The sequence below is a fragment of the Camelina sativa genome, chromosome 10 (assembly GCF_030686135.1).
Source record: "Camelina sativa cultivar CO46 ecotype springtype chromosome 10, ASM3068613v1".
Classification (NCBI taxonomy): domain Eukaryota; kingdom Viridiplantae; phylum Streptophyta; class Magnoliopsida; order Brassicales; family Brassicaceae; genus Camelina; species Camelina sativa.
In genome coordinates, this window is record NC_141889.1 from 25,981,303 (window position 1) to 26,001,272 (window position 19,970).

The 19,970-nt window shown below is 33.4% G+C and overlaps 2 protein-coding genes and 3 long non-coding RNA genes across 11 annotated transcripts; 3 read left to right on the plus strand and 2 right to left on the minus strand.

The window, feature by feature from the left end:
- Positions 1-2,958: 2,958 nt before the first annotated feature.
- LOC104720664 (transcriptional corepressor LEUNIG_HOMOLOG-like) lies at positions 2,959-7,538 on the minus strand. Of its 2 annotated transcripts, XM_087470518.1 has the most exons (10): positions 7,452-7,538; positions 7,274-7,348; positions 7,002-7,099; positions 6,756-6,865; positions 6,374-6,661; positions 6,212-6,286; positions 6,010-6,106; positions 4,682-4,731; positions 4,472-4,596; positions 2,959-4,176 (listed from the first exon to the last, which is right to left on the minus strand). In XM_087470518.1, exons 6-10 carry the CDS (start codon positions 6,284-6,286, stop codon positions 4,149-4,151), a joined length of 375 nt encoding a protein of 124 aa, XP_087326644.1. In that variant the 5' UTR covers positions 6,374-6,661; positions 6,756-6,865; positions 7,002-7,099; positions 7,274-7,348; positions 7,452-7,538; the 3' UTR covers positions 2,959-4,148. The 2 variants fall into 2 exon arrangements, with proteins under 2 accessions (XP_087326644.1, XP_087326643.1); XM_087470517.1 differs by lacking the exon at positions 2,959-4,176 and having other exon boundaries at positions 4,351-4,596; positions 7,452-7,513.
- A 521-nt stretch (positions 7,539-8,059) lies between these two features.
- Positions 8,060-11,671, plus strand: LOC104719746 (uncharacterized). Of its 3 annotated transcripts, none has more exons than XM_087470657.1 (8): positions 8,060-8,335; positions 8,418-8,514; positions 8,625-8,750; positions 8,828-8,953; positions 10,670-10,754; positions 10,839-10,971; positions 11,043-11,274; positions 11,397-11,671. In XM_087470657.1, the coding sequence occupies exons 3-7, from the start codon at positions 8,669-8,671 to the stop codon at positions 11,082-11,084; spliced, it is 468 nt and encodes a 155-aa protein (XP_087326783.1). In that variant the 5' UTR covers positions 8,060-8,335; positions 8,418-8,514; positions 8,625-8,668; the 3' UTR covers positions 11,085-11,274; positions 11,397-11,671. The 3 variants fall into 3 exon arrangements, with proteins under 3 accessions (XP_087326783.1, XP_087326785.1, XP_087326784.1); XM_087470659.1 differs by having other exon boundaries at positions 11,043-11,270; XM_087470658.1 differs by having other exon boundaries at positions 8,217-8,335; positions 8,418-8,500.
- LOC104719745 (uncharacterized) lies at positions 9,159-13,316 on the minus strand. 3 transcript variants are annotated; one of them, XR_002033607.2, is made up of 6 exons: positions 13,120-13,286; positions 12,671-12,716; positions 12,528-12,580; positions 11,869-11,950; positions 9,796-9,887; positions 9,159-9,405 (listed from the first exon to the last, which is right to left on the minus strand). It is a non-coding gene; the product is annotated as an uncharacterized LOC104719745 (long non-coding RNA). The 3 variants fall into 3 exon arrangements; XR_015569243.1 differs by lacking the exon at positions 12,671-12,716 and having other exon boundaries at positions 13,120-13,316; XR_756663.2 differs by lacking the exon at positions 13,120-13,286 and having other exon boundaries at positions 12,671-12,997.
- Positions 13,317-14,229: 913 nt separating this feature from the next.
- On the plus strand, positions 14,230-15,107 carry LOC147937383 (uncharacterized). Its single transcript, XR_015567772.1, has 3 exons — positions 14,230-14,416; positions 14,611-14,758; positions 14,968-15,107. It is a non-coding gene; the product is annotated as an uncharacterized LOC147937383 (long non-coding RNA).
- An 816-nt stretch (positions 15,108-15,923) lies between these two features.
- On the plus strand, positions 15,924-17,571 carry LOC104719747 (uncharacterized). Of its 2 annotated transcripts, none has more exons than XR_756668.3 (4): positions 15,924-16,439; positions 16,824-16,953; positions 17,039-17,140; positions 17,324-17,571. It is a non-coding gene; the product is annotated as an uncharacterized LOC104719747 (long non-coding RNA). The 2 variants fall into 2 exon arrangements; XR_002033583.2 differs by having other exon boundaries at positions 16,257-16,439; positions 16,835-16,953.
- The last annotated feature ends 2,399 nt before the right edge of the window (positions 17,572-19,970 follow it).

Genomic DNA, 19,970 nt, shown 5'->3' on the forward strand with positions numbered 1-19,970 from the left:
TCATTTCAACCAAACAGACAACAATAAAGGTGAAAGATTAAAATATTGAAAGGTTTGCAGCTGAACTTTGACATCAATCATATAAAAGTGTGATTAAAACAAAAGGCATATGGTATCAAAAGATCAAAAAATATCATTTGCATATTCTTACTGAACATACACACCAATGATTCAAACGAGAATCAAGTTTCACCGACTCTAAGAGACCAAAGGAAGGATAGGCAGTAGGACAATAATATAAAATACTTCAGATCATTATATTAAAAAAGAACAAGCCAACAAGTACAAGTGATAAAGTCTAACACACTAATCATCAGTGATCAGTGTATGATGCAAAATTTGGGAATGTCACTTTACATGTTTGAATCGATCACTAAAGATTGAGAGCATAACACAAAACAAATCTATTCATGATTCAAGAAAAATACTAACATAATCTGCAAGAATTACAACTAGCTTAAAACAAAGACGTACATGAAACTCATACATGTATCTTTTTCATACATAAAACAAGAGACTCAAGCCAGGGGTATAATTTATAATATCTAGCACAATAAGCATTAGAACAATCAATCACCATGGGTTTCGAGCATAACGCAAAACAAATACACTCGAAATTCAAGAATATTATTACCATAAATAATGTGCAGGAAAATCACATAGTTTCAATATACGTTATCTACAGAAGACTCCAAGATGCATCTACATTTCATAAACTGAAAGAAACTATCATACACACAAAGATCAAAACAGAGATAGTACTTTAAACACAAAATGTAATGCAGAATTCTAGGATGACACTCACATGTTTAAAGTTTTCAACATAAACTCAAAACAATTCAAGATAGAAGAAAACTACAATCATAATTGACATAACTCACATAAACTCAAAACAAATACTTTCAAGATACAAGGAAACTACAATCATAATCTAAATAAGTCACACAAAATCAGAGATAGTACTTTAAACACAAAATGTAATGCAGAATTCTAGGATGACATTCAGATGTTTAAGGTTTTAAACATAAAACTCAAAACAATTCAAGATACCAAGAAAACTACAATCATAATTGACATAACTCACATAAACTCAAAACAAGTACTTTCAAAATACAAGGAAACTACAATCATAATCTACATAGTCACACAAAATCAGAGATAGTACTTTAAACACAAAATGTAATGCAGAATTCTAGGATGACATTCACATGTTTAAGGTTTTAAACATAAAACTCAAAACAATTCAAGATACCAAGAAAACTACAATCATAATTGACATAACTCACATAAACTCAAAATAAGTACTTTCAAGATACAAGGAAACTACAATCATAATCTACATAATTCACATATATTGAAAGGTTTGCAGCTGAACTTTGACATCAGTCATATAAAAGTGTGATTAAAACAAAAGGCATATGGTAAAGAATCAAAAGATCAAAGAATATAACTTGCATATTCAAACTGTAACATACACACCAATGAATGATTCAAACGAGAAGCAAGTTTCACCGACTCTAAGAGACCAAAGGAGGAAGGATAGGCCGTAGGACAATAATATAAAATACTTCAGATCATTATATTAAAAAAGAACAAGCCAGCAAGTACAAGTGATAAAGTCTAACACACTAATCATCAGTGATCAGTGTATGATGCAAAATTTGGGAATGTAACTTTACATGTTTGAATCGATCACCAAAGATTGAGAGCATAACACAAAACAAATCTATTCATGATTCAAGAAAAATACTAACATAATCTGCAAGAATTTCAACTACGCTTAAAACAAAGACGTACATGAAACTCATTCATGTATCTATTTCATACATAAAACAAGAGACTCAAGCCAGGGGTATAATTTATAATATCTAGCACAATAATCATTAGTTGATAATGCAAAATTTTCGCAAGCTTTAGAATAATCAATCACCATGGCCCATGGGTTTCGAGCATAAAGCAAAACAAATACACTCGAGATTTAAGAATATTATTACCATAAACAATGTGCAGGAAAATCACATAGATTCAATATACGTATCTACAGAAGACTCCAAGATGCATCTACATTTCATAAACTAAAAGAAACTATCATACACAGAAAGACTGCAGAATTCTAGGATGACATTCACATGTTTAAAGTTTTCAACAAAAACTCAAAACAATTCAAGATACCAAGAAAACTACAATCATAATTGACATAACTCACATAAACTCAACTTTTAAGATACAAGGAAACTACAATCATAATCTAAATAAGTCACACAAAATCAGAGATAGTACTTTAAACACAAAATGTGATGCAGAATTCTAGGATGACATTCAGATGTTTAAGGTTTTAAACATAAAACTCAAAACAATTCAAGATACCAAGAAAACTACAATCATAATTGACATAACTCACATAAACTCAGAACAAGTACTTTCAAAATACAAGGAAACTACAATCATAATCTACATAATTCACATATATTGTCAAAATAAATATCTTCCAGAGACTCTAAGATGCATCCATTATATAGAATAAGATATCTTATAATAATACACAAGCATTGAAACAGAGAGAATTAACAATTTAAACACACACAATGTAATATTCGAACACCCAAAGCAAAATCAACATTTTTTATCAATGATATTTTAGCAAGAAGTTTCTAGAATTTTGACGAATAGATCAAGGATAGTAATGATACTAAGACAGCTAACATAATAAAACATTTTTATTATATATGGTGCTTAGATCTGTAATTTTAAGTTATATAAAATCTATTTATAAGGAGAAGTCGAGATAAGCATATACCTGAGCATAAACCCTGCTACGCTCAGAAATTATCCTTGGCATCAATGAGAATATAAACCTGAGGAAATCAATTAGTTTATACTTCAATCTCTCACTTGTGATTTTCATATACAAACAAGTTTGCAAAGCACATAAAAACAAAAAGGTCGGAAAGCATATACCTGTCAAAGAAGTCTGCTACACTTGAATCTACCCATCTTAAAATCTGAACATCTCCAAAAGCACATACCTGAGAAAATCAGAATTCGTCGTCTTTCAAATTTAAGTGGCCATATACTTACCTCTTCTTCTCTTAAGCCTTCTTTTCTCTGCTGGTCGTTTTTACCATCCAGCAAGTCACAGTCCTGTCTTACGACCTCTTTAGTTTTCTCTGTCTAGTCTTTGTCTTAAGACTTTTTAATCATTCCCCTTTGACTCTTTATCCTTTGTCATATATCTCATTAAGTCGTTGGTCTGATTCAAAGCCGATGGTACACACTCTTTAGTTTCTGTCTAGTCTTTGTCTTAAGACTTTTAATCATTCCCTCTTTTTGACTCTTTGACTTATGTCTCATTAAGTCGTTGGTCTGATTTTTCAAAGCCGATGGTACACACAATTGTGAACTCTTTAGTTTTCTATCTAGTCTTTGTCTTAAGACTTTTTAATCATTCCCCGTTGACTCTTTATCCTTGTCTTATAATCTCATTAAGTTGTTGGTCTGATTCAAAGCCGATGGTACACACTCTTTAGTTTTCTGACTTTTTAATCATTCCCTCTTTTTGACTCTTTGTCCTTGTTTTATGTCTCATTAAGCCGTTGGTCTAATTTTTCAAAGCCGATGGTACACAAAATTGTGAACTCTTTAGTTTTCTATCTAGTCTTTGTCTTAAGACTTTTTAATCATTCCCTTTTGACTCTTTATCCTTGTCTTATAATCTCATTAAGCCGTTGGTCTGATTCAAAGCCGATGATACACAAAATTGTGAACTCTTTAGTTTTCTCTGTCTAGTCTTTGTCTTAAGACTTTTTAATCATTCCCCTTTGACTCTTTATCCTTGTCTTATAATCTCATTAAGTCGTTGGTCTGATTCAAAGCCGATGGTACAACTCTTTAGTTTTCTCTGTCTAGTCTTTGTCTTAAGACTTTAATCATTTCCCTTTTAAAGTCTTTTTGACTCATTGTGTTATATCTCATTAAGCCGTTGGTATAATTTTTCTAAGCTGATGGTTTTATGTCTTTTGTCTTAAGACTTGCTAAGCCGTAGGGGTCATTCCCATCCAAGAAATCGCAACCTCTTTTCCAATTCCCAACATGCATGCACCACCATTCTCAACAGTTCACAATCTTGCTCGGGACAATGTCCAACACTATTATATTAGTGTCTGCCCATGATCTTTTCTGGGTTTTGAGAAAACAAAACCAAAACAAAAACATCAAAAACTAAAATCCGCAAAACAAGAAGCCAGAACCAAATAAAGGCTTTGAATTCGTTGTTAAAGAGAGGTTCTTTCTTTGTAGTTGGATCAAGAAAACTAAAACCAAAATTAAAATCTTGATTCCAAAACCACAATAATACAAAAGCCAATTGCTTAAATACAGGAAAATAAATCTGATCAGATCATGAACTCAATCAGTTGTACTGGTTCGCTTTCAATCCTCAAATAAAAACAAAAAGAGAGAGACAGAGTAATACCTCGAGGAAGCGGAGATCTGTTGTTGTTGTTGCTGCTGCGGCGAGAGCTGAAATTGACTTTGATTTTGTAGAAAAGATTTCTGAACCTGAGGCCCACCTAAACCTGGTCGAAATTGCTCGATGCCCTGTAACATTTGTCAAGAAACTTAGCAAAAAACTGAGCTTGTAATGACAAACAAATAAATTCTGAGAAGAAACACAGTGACATACAGTTAATGGCCATCCCTTCAAAGGTAGACCACTCACTCCATGGTTTAATCCTTCACAAGGGAAAAACACAACACCATAAGAATTGATCTAACAAATTGTAAGCAAAAGGTTCTCATCAGGCCATTAGCATATCACACCCTATGTAATTTATCATAACTTTTCACATAAAAGGTAAGGGATACTGAAGATATTGTGATGACTGGTTTTATAAGATGCATAGAATTGAAAAGTCAATCATTAAGGGAGAGACTGAAGCCGGTTTAAAAAGGAGCATGGAATTATAAAACTCAATCACCAAGGGAGAGATTGAACATGTTGTGTTGATTGAAGTTTTAACATGTTTAGAACATGTATGGATTCTCTACTAAAATAAGACAAAACTGACACATGGGTTGATGCACTACATGATACAGATGCTGGAAAAGCTGACACAGAAGATGAAGTATTACTTGACAAAAAGGATGGAGTATTACTTAATACAAATGCTGGTAGAGCAGACCTTAAGTAGCACTTGGTGATCGTGCTGACACAGTGATTAACACAAAGCAAAGAAGATAAGGTGTTAAATCAAGAACACTGCAGTTAGATATATCGGAGGATGTATCAAACGTTTGAAGCAGTTCTTGTACTAGTCCGCCGTTAAATACAGGAAGTAGTACAAGAAGCTGAATTAAAGAGTTTGAGTACAAAAGCTTAAGGCCGACTTGGACAAGCCAAGTGGCGGCTGCTTGGCTGGATGAACATCTTGAATGGAAGATTCAAGATGAGATCATGAAGAGAAACTTTCCTTATCCATAAAGAAAAAAGAAATTTCTCAATTTTCTATTTGTTGTATAATAGGAAAGTTGTCAACCCTAGGGGTTGGGCAATTGATTAAATACCAAGAGGGCGCTTCATGAAGACCTGCGCGCTTCAAGGCAGTTTTGAGAGATGCACACAAGATGTGTGGTGTCGCCCCATCAACAAGATAAATAGATCTTTTGATGGTTTATTCATCTAGAATAGAATGATATGCATAGTAGTGCTTGTATCATATGCAGTTGTAATTGCTATCTTGTTCTAGTGAATTTGTTCAGGACTAGGTTCGGGGATGTAGGAAAAACCGAACCCCGTTAACAAAGCTTGTTTATTATTTACCATTACGCTCTTACATACACACACTCGAACATTCTCATAGCTTAACATATAGATCTAGCCATGAATATGCGTTTTCAGATACGTTAATTTTGGAGTCCACAGTCAAATTGAAGGCATGCTACCAGTATTGACCAAAATTATCTTTTAGCTGAGCATATACTCCAGTATGCATTACACTGGATAAATTTTACCTGGCTTTGATTGCAGAATTCCCTGGTCATAAACTGTAGAAGGATCCACTGGCAGTTGTCTCCGAGATGTACCCAGATTGACTTCACTTCTGATTCCCTGCACGTACAAGAGATTCAGATGCACACCCAAAATATTTGACTGGAGACTTGTCTGCTAGAAGATTTAAACAGTCATAAAGTAAGGTGCTCAAGTAGTAGTTACAGTGGGTTGTTGAGTTCGCGACTGAATTTGCTGCAGCGCTGCCGAAACACCTCCTTGATGGTTACCTTGGACCATCTGACGGTTTTGACAGAATGAGAAGGGGTCAACGGTGTGAGGACAGGGGAAAAACGACAGCAGGAAAAAAAAACTGAGCCAATTTACCCATGATGATTTGTTGCTGATTTAAGAAGGGCCATCCTTGCATCAAGATGAGGTTGGGATGTCTCAGAGTTCATTGGATTTGGTTGCTTCATACGTTCCTCGTACATTTTTTGCAGCCAAAGCACTAGCATTTGACTGTCCAATCATCCCTTCAGAACCAATAGCATTCATTGGACCCCTTAGAGAAGGGTGATTAGGTTTTCTATGTAGCATATGAGCTTGAGCTTGTCGCATCAATTGAAGTTGCTGAATTTGCATTTGCTGCTCCTTCGCTTTACCTTGTTGTGCCTAAAATTCCAAATCCAATGGTCAATTATTAAAGTGGAAACTAGAGGGTAAAAAAAAAAGAGCATATCTCCCCAGATGGTTAGTAGGAAGGCACCTCAATATAAGCTGCAGCAGGCTCTGAATGTTTCTCATTTGTCCTTGCAATGAAGATATCCCACAACACAGACCACCACTCAAAGAGAAACCCTCCAGGTGCATCAATTGCTACATAAAAAAAAAACACAATCCAAAGAGTTAGGTAATAACTTCGTCTAGATTGACAGCACAAGAAAACAATTACATAACAAAACTCAAAATCAAATAAGGATTAAAGTGGAACAAGAAAGTAGTATTATTATACCAACTGGATCAGGTGAAACCTTCCCTTCAGTCATAAACGACTCTGCAGTATTATGAAGTTTCTTCTTCACCAAATAATCATATCTATAAACGTCAAGCCTACAAAACCCAAAAAACATGAAAGTAAGAAGAGAAAAAAAAGACCCTAGATCAGATCAGTACAACATATATATATATACATATATATAAGAACGATTAGTGAGTAAAGTAAATCTAGAAACCCTAAAAAAAAACAAAGAACACGTAGAGGATCAGAGGAGGAAGAACCCTAACCAAATCAATCACGAAGGAGACCAAGCCCAGACGATTGTTGTAAATTCGTTCTCGAATCAAACCAAAAACAAAACCCTAGATAGATCAATACAACATACATGAGAGCGACTACAAAATAAACTTATCAATCCTAGAAACGAATTCACGATACAGAGAAATTGAAATACATACTACTAACCTCAATTTGAAACCAATCATCACGAAGGAGACGAAGCCCAGCCGATCATAATAGTTTCATGCCTAAAGCAAACCAAAAACAAGAACCCTAGAAAGATGAACACAAAATATATAAGAGCGAGTTACCAAAAAAAACTTATCAAATTTAGAAAACGATTACGCGATTCAGAGAAATTGAATACATACTACTAACCTTAAGATTAATTTGAAACCAATCTTCCCACGAATCGTCGAAGACTTCTTCTTCTTCTTCGAGAAAAAAAAAGAAAAAAAAAAGGAGAGAGAAAAATTTGGGAAAAAAATAATAATGTGTGAAAAAAAAGAGTTTCTCTGAGTATATTTTATCCTATAAAGCAGAAGTCACTCGTCCACTAAAGTTGTGTCATATCAGATATTTTCAAATAACTTTTTTAAAAAAAATAAAAAACAAAATCCTATTATAAAAAAGAGATCGTGGGATAAATAATTGTGTTAAAAAAAACTAAGAATGTCCTTCACCAATTTGAGTGATTGGGTTTATGGCTTATTTACAATATTTGAAGCCCACAAAAAAGCCCATCAACAATACTTTGAATAACCTTAACGGAAGCATCAAAACATGTGTCGTTCACCTTTTCATTTTCCTCTCCTCTGCACGACGAGAAGCAAAACACATAAACACAACTGAAAATCATTCCTAAATTCACTCCCACTAACAATCCACGTTTATGGTGGTTACAACAATTCCCCTCTTCTATATAAATGTTCTTCAACATTCACTAAACACAAAAAAGATCACCAGAAAACCTCTTTTATTTCCAATTACCAATGTCCCAGCAGATCCATATGTTATATTCTTCGTTACCAAATAGATTATCGTTTTCAAGTGGAGCTCAATATTTCTCAGTAAAGATTATCCTTTCTGTTATTTAAGCATTCCGATTTTCATTATCTTATAAGTTTGCTTCTATTTCCATTTTTTTCCCAGATATTATTGGAGAAATTGTTGGTATGAGTCAGATTACTGAGAAAGATTGTTCTAGACAAAAGTCAAAGCTGTTGGATATTCAGGTACGAGATCTAAGGTTAGTGAAGTGTCTGGAGAGTTTCATACTTCTTCATGTCTCTCTTTATAAAATTTACAACATATTATGGACTCTCTTGCAATGACACTATTATTTGATGTTTATTGCAGTGACACTATCATGGAGTGTATTTTATGGGAGAATCACACTGAAGATGTATATTCCTATGTTACCAAAAAAAACTGCAGGTCCTATAATATTACTTGGGAGTCTTATGAGGATTAAAAAATCTAATGGTAACAAATTCAAGCTTATTACTAGTTTATAATATGACCTTTTTTTTATGCGACTTCTTATTTGATGTTTATTGCAGTGACACTATTATGGAGTGTATTTTATGGGAGAATCACAGTAAAAATGTATATTCCTATGTTACCAAAAAAAACTGCAGGTCCTATAATATTACTTGGGAATCTTACGAGGATCAAAAAATTTAATGGTAACAAATTCAAGCTTATTACTCTAGTGTTACACCCGTACATCGTACGGAATCAAATAATTTTAAGATCAAGATCATACATAGAATACTCTTTATACTTAAAAAATGCCTTGAATTATGAGCCTCTAAAGTCTAAAGTAAGATATATGTAAGAATAAAAAATTCAAAAAAGTAATAGTAATAGTTAGATACATTCGTCTCGGTCTTTCCTTTGATTTTATGATTCAATTTATTTCAAATGATTCACATTGTTATATATGAAGCAAATCCCATTAACACTCACTCATTTTTCCGAGCAAAATACAATACTAACGTTTGGAAGATAAAAAATTTGAATTTTGTTTCCTCCTCTTGTAATATTTTGATGCTGTTGTTCTCGTTTTCCTACACCTTAGCTAGGAAATCATTTCTCCATCCACATTGTTGTAATGGCTGAAACTAATAATCAACACCTGCAAGAAAGAAACTTGTAGTCAGATGGGTGAGATGAGAGAGATATTAGGTTATAGAAATGATAAACAGAGTATATGAAAGTCAGAGCCATATCTAGAAGTAGTTAGATTAGGCAAATACTGAATGAAGAACAAATGAAATCACAATCAAGTAATTTAGTAATTTAAAGATATAACAAAGTTAGCACATGGGCTCTACTGATCCTTGAAATCTTCATTATAAGTCACCTAGTAATTATTTTAGGGAAACATATCAGTTTTGAAATAGAAAACTACACACATTATGAATATATATCTTTCAATCAGCAAATATTCTAGATGATCTAATATTCAAATAAGCATTTGAATAGCACACAAAAAATTGAGACTGGAAGTACTAAGAGCTCTTACGTTCATCAGGTTCACCAACTCTCTTTACTTTTCATTCATGTATTTCTCGTTATCGAATATGGAATACCGATGCATCATGGCAGTACTCATACCTGTCACAAATAAATCAAACAATGCTTAGATTTGTCCACTTGAATAAGATCCAAACTGAAGATACAATACGTGCTTCTAAATTACACAAGTGTGTAAATACACAAATATCATATTTCTAGTAGCAGAATTCAAAGATTCACAAACCATAAATTATAATCAGCATTTTTAACCAAACTCATGTAAAACCATAGAGAATAACTATGCGTTACCGAGAGAAAATAAATTTGAATTAAGAGTAGTGAAAAACCTGAATGGACTTGTTTGATAGATTTGTCAAATTAAACTGACAGTAGTTTATATGGCAACCAGAAGAAGGGAAAAAAATCGATGTAGATGAGAGGAATACAAAGAAAGATTGTGAAGAACCCGAATTTGGATTTAAATAGGAGATGGATCGGTTGTAAATCACTCTTAACGTGGAAGTGTTAGTGGGAGTAAAATTAGGGATAAATTATTTACAGCTTTTGTTAATGAAATTAACTGGTTTCTCTAAGGTTTACACACAAAGTTATGGGCTTAGACTTTACCATTGCCAATATTTTGTTCAATTTCGTAAAACATGAAAATTGGGTCAGTTTTTTTTTGTTGTTTTTCCTCATTTCACAATTCACACGATCAATTGTAATTCTTTTTATTTGATTTTTTGCTTACAATAAATATAAACTAATATTTGATGTGGCAAATTTTTATTGGTCAGGTGACTTGTGCTTTATAAGATAAAAGATTTATAATATGAACTTTTCTTTATGCGACCTCTTAACCAATTTTTTTTTATATATAGGTAAAGTATCTGTTCAAAATTCTAGATTCTCTACAAAGTTGTTTCTTGATGGAGACCTATCTGAAATTGCTGAATTTAAAATGCAGTAAGTCTTTTCTTTGTTTAAAATGTTTTCTTAAAAGCAAAAATGTTGACAATATCTTCCCTTATTTTCAACAAAACACTACAGGCTGGGCAATAGGGACTCAAATGATGTTCATAGAGTTTCTCAACTCATGACACCTGATTTGAGCAACAAAGTTGAAGATTCTTTTCCATTAAGTAGCTGGGAATCTATTGATCAGATTACTAAAACTTCTCAGGTATTTGTTTTCATATTCAAGTCTATTTAATATAAAGTTGATATATACTTATCTGATTTTTAAATTCTCAGGAAAATACTTGCGTTACTTTTGCAAGAATTTTGGAATTTTGAAAAGACATTGAGTTTACCTAGAGCAGGGTTTACTCACGGCCAACTTTGCGTCGCCGTGTCAAGAGTCAAAAGCAGAAGAGGTCTGAAGATCCTAATTGTTGATGAGGATGGGAACAGAGATACAAAAACAACAAATGTTGTTTTTAAGGAGATTTTCCAACAGATTAGATAATTGATGACTCATATGTAGGTACTACATTATTTTCTCTTTATTCATATTACTCTTATTAATATAACAGAAATTATTGGACCTATAAACTTACATTGTTATACATTTATCTAACTGTCAATTTCATGTTTTTCATGTTTAAGGAGAATGGCCGTCGAATCTTGCAAATCAACATCAAGTGTGTTTATGGCTTATCCTTTATCTTATTTTATTTTAGCTTTTGTTATGTTTTACAACTTAAATTTAATTTTCCAGTTACATGAATAGTAGGATCAAACTAAATGTCCTACTTTGTAGTGTTAAATGTATATATTTTCGTTATTCTTTTTTAATATTAATGATGTAATGATAGTGTTTTTTCACATCAAAGAAGGTGTATAGTTAAAAAAAAAATATATGTGCCCAATACTCTTTGTTATGGCCTCTGTTTTTTATGCCTCTGCTAATTCAGTTGTGGGATGTTTGAGATAAATATTTAATTAAGATACCAAAAAAAAAAACAAAAAGTTCCTATAACCAAAATCCCGTAATTTTCTAACACTAACACCACTACGTACAAGCAAAGATCATGGCAAGATTTATTCTCCTATTTAACTTCAGGTTAGTTGTACTTACAATATTCTCATTCTTATCATCTTTCTTCACTTCCTTTGCTTCTTTAACTTCTCTGGAAACGATATTCACTGCTTGATAATGTCTGTTCAAGTTATTGAATCAATTAGTTTCTCCATTTGTATTATATTCTGTTTATCTTTACTTAACACAGTATATTAATTATAATCTTCTTTTTTCCAGTTCCAAGATGTCTCTCTATTACTCTAATGGTTCTCAACTTTTGGAATGGATGAAGATGAACACACACAACACAGTGGCAAAACAGCTGACTTACATTGAGTTTCCTAAACACGTTGTTTGGAACAGAGTTACTTGCGTCAAAGAAATTCAGGAGTTACTCAGATGCAATTTAGGTCAACAGCTATGGGTGGTCAGTTTTACATGAAAATCCTTTTAACACATAGAAGAGGTGCAACCAGTTATGAAGATTTACGTACTGTTGATGGCATTTTATATCCTACGTTTAGAGATGCATGTTATGCTCTAGGTGTTGTTCAATAAGAAGATTAATGTATCAGTGCAATCCAATTTTCTTTTACAAGAACACAATTGCTATGTCGTATTTGTTTTAGTTTAATGTTTCTAATTTTGCTAAATCATGTCTCGTACTCGATTTTTTTGCTACTTTTTTAAAAGTTAAAGAAAGCAACGATAAGTACCTTAGAGATGGAATGAAGCTGCAATGTCACTGGCATGTCTACTCTAATATCAACTGCATCCAATGAAATGTTTATAAGTTTCAATGCCAATAGCCAGTAATCCTTTATACTATAAGATCTAAGAAGTACAAAAAAAATTGAACCTTTATATCAAACTTTTGGTTCACAATATGTCCAACAATCACATAACTAAAAACAAGAAATACATAGAGTTAGCAATAGAACAAATAGACTGAAATATTTCATTTCCAAACCGAAGATAACTAAAGAAACTGAAGAAAATAGCACTTATAATCAGAGACTAAATACTTGAATAAAACTGCAAAAAAATTGAAATCAAAACTGAATTGTCAAATCGGTTGTGATATAAACCAAATCGAGTTTACAATAGAATTGAGATTAGGGAGAACAGTCATAGATCAGAAATAAAATAGGAGTCTGGTATTAAGTCTGTTGTATACAGTTCTCACAAATAAAATCCAGTTATCGCAAATAAAATAGGAGTCTGTTATTCCTCAACTCAATTACTTCGTTGTCAAATTTAAGAAGTCACTCTTACCAAATTAAAAAAACTTACAAGAAAGAAAATTACCTGAACCCAATCATACATGTTCAGCTCGTGTATATAATAGAGAGAGAGAGAACAATGATGAAAGGAAAGAGGTATGGCGAAAGAACAGTGGGGTATGGCGAAAGAACAGTGGTGAAAGGGAGAGAAAGGTATGGGCGGCGCTGTCTCACATCACAATTAGGTGGCATAGTAAGGAACCGACAAAGGATAGAGGATTTTACATTATCTATTTTTTCTGATTTTTTTTTTTTAAGTCATCTCCTTTCTTTTTATTTATTTTAACAGTAAAACCAAACGAGTTTTCAAAAAATGCAAACTGGAAAAATTAGTTCGTCTACTTCAAAATTCAAATAATTAATGTAGTATTTTCATTAGTTGTTACTTTTAAAACAATCACACAAATATTTGAAATTACTTTATGGGTCTCTTCTTTTTCTGTTTTATCTATAACAAAATAGCCTATTTCTCATTTTAATATTTTGTGAAAAACTAGCGTTATACCATAGATATATTATAAAGGGAATCTTCAATTTTTTATTGATACTTTTAGTTTAGTTTTACATTATTATAAAATCTATACTTTTATATTTTTAAATACTTATAACTACATTTAGTATTAGGAGTAACAAAAATAAGTTGCATAAATTCAACCAAATTATATTGTAAAGTACTTACCAATATATTAGTTTTAAAAAATTATTGTTACTTTTAATTTTAACATATAAATTGATAATATAGTACCAAATTATATTTTTTATAACTACTAAAAATAAATTGATAATATATAACCAAATTATATTGTAAAAATTACTTAAATTTTTATTATATTAAATTTCACAAATAATTATTCTGTACGTATGCACGGGTCAAAATCTAGTATAATCATAATCGTTGATGCGTTCTCTAACGGGTATAATTATCATCCATAGTGACCGTTGATCCATCATATACTTTTAAATCGTACGGTCCTAAATAATGAAATTTAAACTAACCGCAAACGCGTTTTAGAGGCGGAGAAAATTAGTGTTTCTTTTCTTTCTCAACGGTTAAATGTAGGCCCAAAAAGGCCCATTAACTAAAAAAGCTCCGTGTGTTTTCTTCTTACGCTCCCCTGCGACCTTCGGCTTTCTCTCTTCTTCCTTCCTTGGGTCTAAGGCGAATTGTCTCGTCTTCAATTCTTCTCTTTCTCTCTCTCTCTCTTCTTCTCTTTTCTTCAATTCGTTTACGAATTGTCTCGTCTTCTGTTCTCATCGAATCCCACACACAACACAGCCGAGTTCGTCTCTGAACTTCTTATCGATCTCTCCGCTCTCAACGAGTATGTATTTCTCCAAACCCCTAGTTCCTCTCTTAACTCGCTCACTCAATTTTACCGTCGATTTTGAAATACTTCTTCGTCTGATTCAAACGAATTGTGTCCTAAATTATTCATCTTTTGGAAATTTCTGATGAATTGCTTCTTTTTTTTTTTTTACTTTGGGTCTTTGAATGTTCAAATCCATTGTGGAGAAGAGAAAGGGCAAGTTGGATTTTGAAGTTTTGGAGTTATTTGAGAACCCAAATCATCATGTCAACTCAATGCAATGTATGAATCTTTATTGCAAAGTGAAAAGTCACATCATGTAATCTGTTATGCGGCCTCGAATCAGCCCGAACCGAGGTAAGGTCTTCTTGCTTTTATATTTATCTTCTTCTTTACCGCTCAAAAGTAAAGTTAGCTGAGTTCTCTCTAGTTTTTATGACATAATATAGACAAACCTTTTTAATCAAGTTGGTGAAGAAACAAATCCCATTTGCCAATCACGCGATTTACATATGCTTCAATCTGATAGGTGTTTTCTGCTCCTGACATGTGTATTCTCTGTACAGATTTCTAAAGCAGAGCTTGATCTTTTGCAAACTGTCCAAGAAAATGCAAACCTCCGCTCACAAAATTGTTCAATCTCCAGACAAAATTGCAGGTATATATTTGGTCATACTAGCACTAGTCGTAAGATAAAATTTTGTGTATACACTGGCGTGATGTGGAGACAGGGAGCCTTAGAAGAGAAGAAGCTACTAGTTAGTACCTTGGGAAACAAAGAAAGCTGAGCAATCAGCAATGGAAACTTTCCAGGAAAAGGCTGGCGCCGTTCTTGAGGTGAGGTCTATGAAAAGGTATCTAATGAAATTCTAGATTATTTACCAAGTCCTATTGATTAACACGTAGCTAATTGCATTTAGGGCATCTTTTGCAACTTGATAGATAACTGATGGAAATTACCAAGTACCTAGTTCACTGCGGATATTGTTCTCAATGTTAGAATTAGCGGAAGAGATTGAGAGTTTGAGTAACTTAGAGAGAGTTTAGTGGGACAAACAAAGAGAATGTGTGAGAAGATAAGATTCCACTAGAATATCCTTTTACAACATATGTCTACAACCTTAAATAGGAGACTTAATTAGGGCAACCCCCTTCACGAGAATAGAAACATAGGATGTCGACATTTTAGAGAGAGAAAGAAGCGTTTCCCAAGTGGTGATAGTGACGTCTCCGAAGTCAACTTGTGCACCCGTGACTCTGTTCTTCTCATCGTTCCCCAACGGCAAGATTGGAGTGTTCTAGAACACTTGATGGGCTTGATGGACCGAACTTCTTCTCTTCTCTTGCCCTTATGTCGTAGATAGACACTTCGGCCTTATTGTGAAACTGTACGGACGTCCGTACGGTCGAGTCTCGAGATAGAGCTTGATCAATAGTCAAACCATTTGGTTTAGAGAAAAGATTTAATGTGTCCAGTTTTGGATTTATCTTCCAATTTTAAGTGTATTTCGTGATGTTACAGGTAAACCAAAGGGAAAGCTGTTAAGAAAGAATACATAGCTCTTAAAGCTAAATTGAGCGAATGATGGTGTAGCGTACAAATCACTTAAGGCGAAAGTGGTTGAAAGTCGTGGTTTATTTCTTTCCTCTTTAGATATTGTTTCGTAATTTTGTTTTGGGATGGAGGCTGTAATTTTCTAAACGAATCATTGAAACTAGCAACTAGAGAAGGAAAAAACAGTCATGTTTGATGACTGGAAAAAACAGTTAAATAAACTAAAACTGGAGGTTGAATCTAAAAGAGGTGAACTTGTGACAACATCCGTTTGCCTGGCTTCAAGTTCACGTCTTTTAGATTCAACCTCCATTTTTAGTAGACAAGGACAGGGAATGATTAAAAACCTAGGCTCGAGGCGAGTTAAGGCTCAGGGTTCATCGCCTCTAGTAGATGAGGCGATGCTATGACCCAAAGGCGCTCGCTTCGTGGCGCCTTGGTATCAAGCGCGCCTCTGGTCGCTTTGGGCCTATGAAGAAAAAGGTAATTATGGTGAAACTTATTATTTACTTGCCTTTTTTTGTTCCCAAAATTAGTTGCATGTGAACATTATTGCCGCTACAACTATTCCTAGAAAACCTAAAAAGTCTTTTGCATAAACCTTTTCACTTAATCTTTTTAACCACCTCTTTGTCTTCTCATCTCACGTTAAACTCTTTCATCTTCTCAAGTCTCACAATAGTTTTTCTTTTATTCTCTGTTTCAGACTTATGGTTTTATCTATTTGATTGCCTCTTTCTCTGTTCTTCAAATGATAATCCACATTTTTATTGGTTCTAACATGGTTTTGGACTCATACATGGTGCTAACATAGTTTAGAGATCAATGAGTATAAGTATATAACTAACCTTTTGTTTTCTTGTGTAGTTGCGCCTCAGACACCAAAGGCTCGGAGAGAAGTGCGCCTAGGCTCAGGGTGCAAAACCCGCCCTTCGTAGCCTTACCTCGCCTCCAGCCATTTAAAACATAGATGTTGAATGAATCATTAGTAGCTGTGGTAATGCTCCCTTGCCTTTAAACATCTAACAATATGAACGATGCTTTATCATCGCCGTAAGTTTTCTTTCTTTATATATCAACAGGTTCATTGATGACAATACTGCCAAGATTAAGCAGGTGAGACAGTCAGGAGAAGAAGCTAGAGTGAACAGTTAGCCGCTAAATGTGAAGAGATCGTGAAGCAGGTTTCTTTCGTTTCCATTAGGCGGTTAAAATATTTCGATTCCTTGATCTGAACATTAAGTAACAACAGTTAATATATATAACCATGAATACAGTTAAACATGCGAGTTAAGAGGTTTCCAAAGTTAGACTTGCACTGGGCTTCTTACACATTCTATACTGAGCCTTGTTTTTGATGTTTGCAGTTTCATGAATACACATACATGGTGTCTTTTGATGTGTTTCTACCAAGCCTTTAAAGGTCAAGGCAAGTTCTGATTGAAGTATAGACCCACAAAGATCATCGACCGTTTAGATATATATAGAGAGAGAGAGAGAGAGAGAGATTTTAACGACCACATTTTCTCTTCAAATTGTTAAAAGACTCGTTTAGATATTACTGTATTTGCTACAAAAAAAAGACATTACCAATGTGATTGTTGTATTAATCGAACTCGTGACCTCAAAAACAAAACAAAAAAAAAAAGACTAACTACACCACTAGACCATCGAACTTCCCTGAAACGAGTATAATATTTTATACAAAACCATAAACAATGTAGATAAATAATTAAATATCATTCGCTGTGATTTTCAATCTTCTTCAATCTCTGTGAATTCGGTATGGATATGATGTTTCGGTAAAACATCTATATACACATAAAACACACTTAAAATAATACACTTAAATAGAGTAGTACATCCAGTGAAATGTAGGCTATATGCATGTGTGAGCTGTAAGGTTAAGTCCATAAATCATGGGTTTTGTCGTTAAAAGAAGAGAAAGAAAGAACCTTATTTATAGACAAGGACCAACCAAGACAGCCCTTTCTATGCCTCTCCTCCAACTAAAAATGCCATCTGTTCACTTATGATTTCTTCACTCTTCTATTTCTTTATATATATATATATATATGTTGTACTACTTACTGTACGTACGCACGTAATTAAACAATAAACAGGAAAAACAAATTGAAATGTGGACCTTTCACTTAAAATATTGATTCAGAACTAAAAGTATACTAAAAATCTATTGAATGAAAAATAGATATTGATGTGTAGGTAACCAAATAAATTCGAGCTTACAACAGCGGTATTGCTTACTTACGTGGGTTTGTAACGACCGCTTACCGTCTAGCACGTTTTGGAAACTAACCTCGATGTATGCACTACTTTCTTTTTTGTATTTTTTACAGCATATACAGTATATAGAAAATGTATAAAAGGATCCATGATATATCAGCATTTTTTTTATCTTTGGAACATCTATTAAGTGTTAGAACATGATTTCATTATATACTATGTAGTGTTAAGTTATAACTTTGAAAATAAAACTGTCATTAGTATCTACTAAAACCATATATACTTTTCGTACAACTTACGTAGTATTTTAGAATATTTCTCAAAAATAAATGTAAATCACACCACCACTACAACAAATATGTACATTGATAGCAGACGGATATAGCTCATTTTCCGTCACTGCTATGAAAGATGAGATTTTTTTTCGCTTACTTTTTAATAGCATCTTATTAACGCTATGATAGGAAAATTATGTAGCGGGAAACAAAAGTGACTTTTGTCCGCCAATACTTAGTGAAATTATTCACTTAATCGCCAAATAAAAAAAAAACCCAAAAACTCGACACACTCTCTCTCTCTCTCTCGTTACAACCTAAGCTCAACCTAAGAAGATTTCTTCTTCTAAATTCTCTGTGTGTGCTCAAATTCTTCTAAATTTCTTATCAATTCTTCAGTTTTATCGCCGTTTGTGAAAAGCCCCAATTTCGCCGTTTGTGAAAAGCCCCAATTTCGCCCTAAATCTCCATATCCATCGCAATTGATAGCTCGAATCCATTTTTGAGGCATGTCTTTCTTCTTCCTCCTAATTTCGTTATTTGTTTCGATTATTTGTGATTTCAAACAGCTTTTGATTTCGATAAGGGTCAGATTTAGTTATCTGTTTTGTTAGGGTTCGATTTATCTAGATTTATTTCGTTATCTGTTTTTTAGGGTTCGATTATTTACAGATTTTGAGAATGTGGAGTTTCGAATCCATCTGTTTTGTTAGGGTTCGATTATTTACAGATTTGACTCAAAAATAGCTTTTGGATTTGAGTATTTGCGCCTTCATAAACTGAACGATTTTTTTTTTTTCCCAAGTGTTGGTGATTGAAATGTTGGGGAACTGAAGCTTCTCATTTCTCTGTACTCACACAACAGGTTAGTATCACTCAACCAATAGTGAGAAGCTTCAGTTCCCCAACATTTCAATCACCAACACTTGGGAAAAAAAAAAAATCGTTCAGTTTATGAAGGCGCAAATACTCAAATCCAAAAGCTATTTTTGAGTCAAATCTGTAAATAATCGAACCCTAACAAAATAGATGGATTCGAAACTCCACATTCTCAAAATCTGTAAATAATCGAACCCTAAAAAACAGATAACGAAATAAATCTAGATAAATCGAACCCTAACAAAACAGATAACTAAATCTGACCCTTATCGAAATCAAAAGCTGTTTGAAATCACAAATAATCGAAACAAATAACGAAATTAGGAGGAAGAAGAAAGACATGCCTCAAAAATGGATTCGAGCTATCAATTGCGATGGATATGGAGATTTAGGGCGAAATTGGGGCTTTTCACAAACGGCGAAATTGGGGCTTTTCACAAACGGCGATAAAACTGAAGAATTGATAAGAAATTTAGAAGAATTTGAGCACACACAGAGAATTTAGAAGAAGAAATCTTCTTAGGTTGAGCTTAGGTTGTAACGAGAGAGAGAGAGAGAGTGTGTCGAGTTTTTGGGTTTTTTTTTTATTTGGCGATTAAGTGAATAATTTCACTAA

Coding starts and splice junctions, on each gene's coding strand:
- LOC104720664 (XM_087470517.1), bottom strand. CDS start 6,286: ATGGTCCAAGGTAACCATCAAGGAGGTGTTTCGGCAGCGCTGCAGCAA. Junction 6,107..6,211: donor CGCGAACTCAACAACCCACT/GTAACTACTACT, acceptor TTGTACGTGCAG/GGAATCAGAAGTGAAGTCAA. Junction 4,597..4,681: donor TGAAGGGATGGCCATTAACT/GTATGTCACTGT, acceptor CAAATGTTACAG/GGCATCGAGCAATTTCGACC.
- LOC104719746 (XM_087470657.1), top strand. CDS start 8,669: ATGTATATTCCTATGTTACCAAAAAAAACTGCAGGTCCTATAATATTA. Junction 8,751..8,827: donor GAGGATTAAAAAATCTAATG/GTAACAAATTCA, acceptor TGTTTATTGCAG/TGACACTATTATGGAGTGTA. Junction 10,755..10,838: donor ATTGCTGAATTTAAAATGCA/GTAAGTCTTTTC, acceptor AAAACACTACAG/GCTGGGCAATAGGGACTCAA.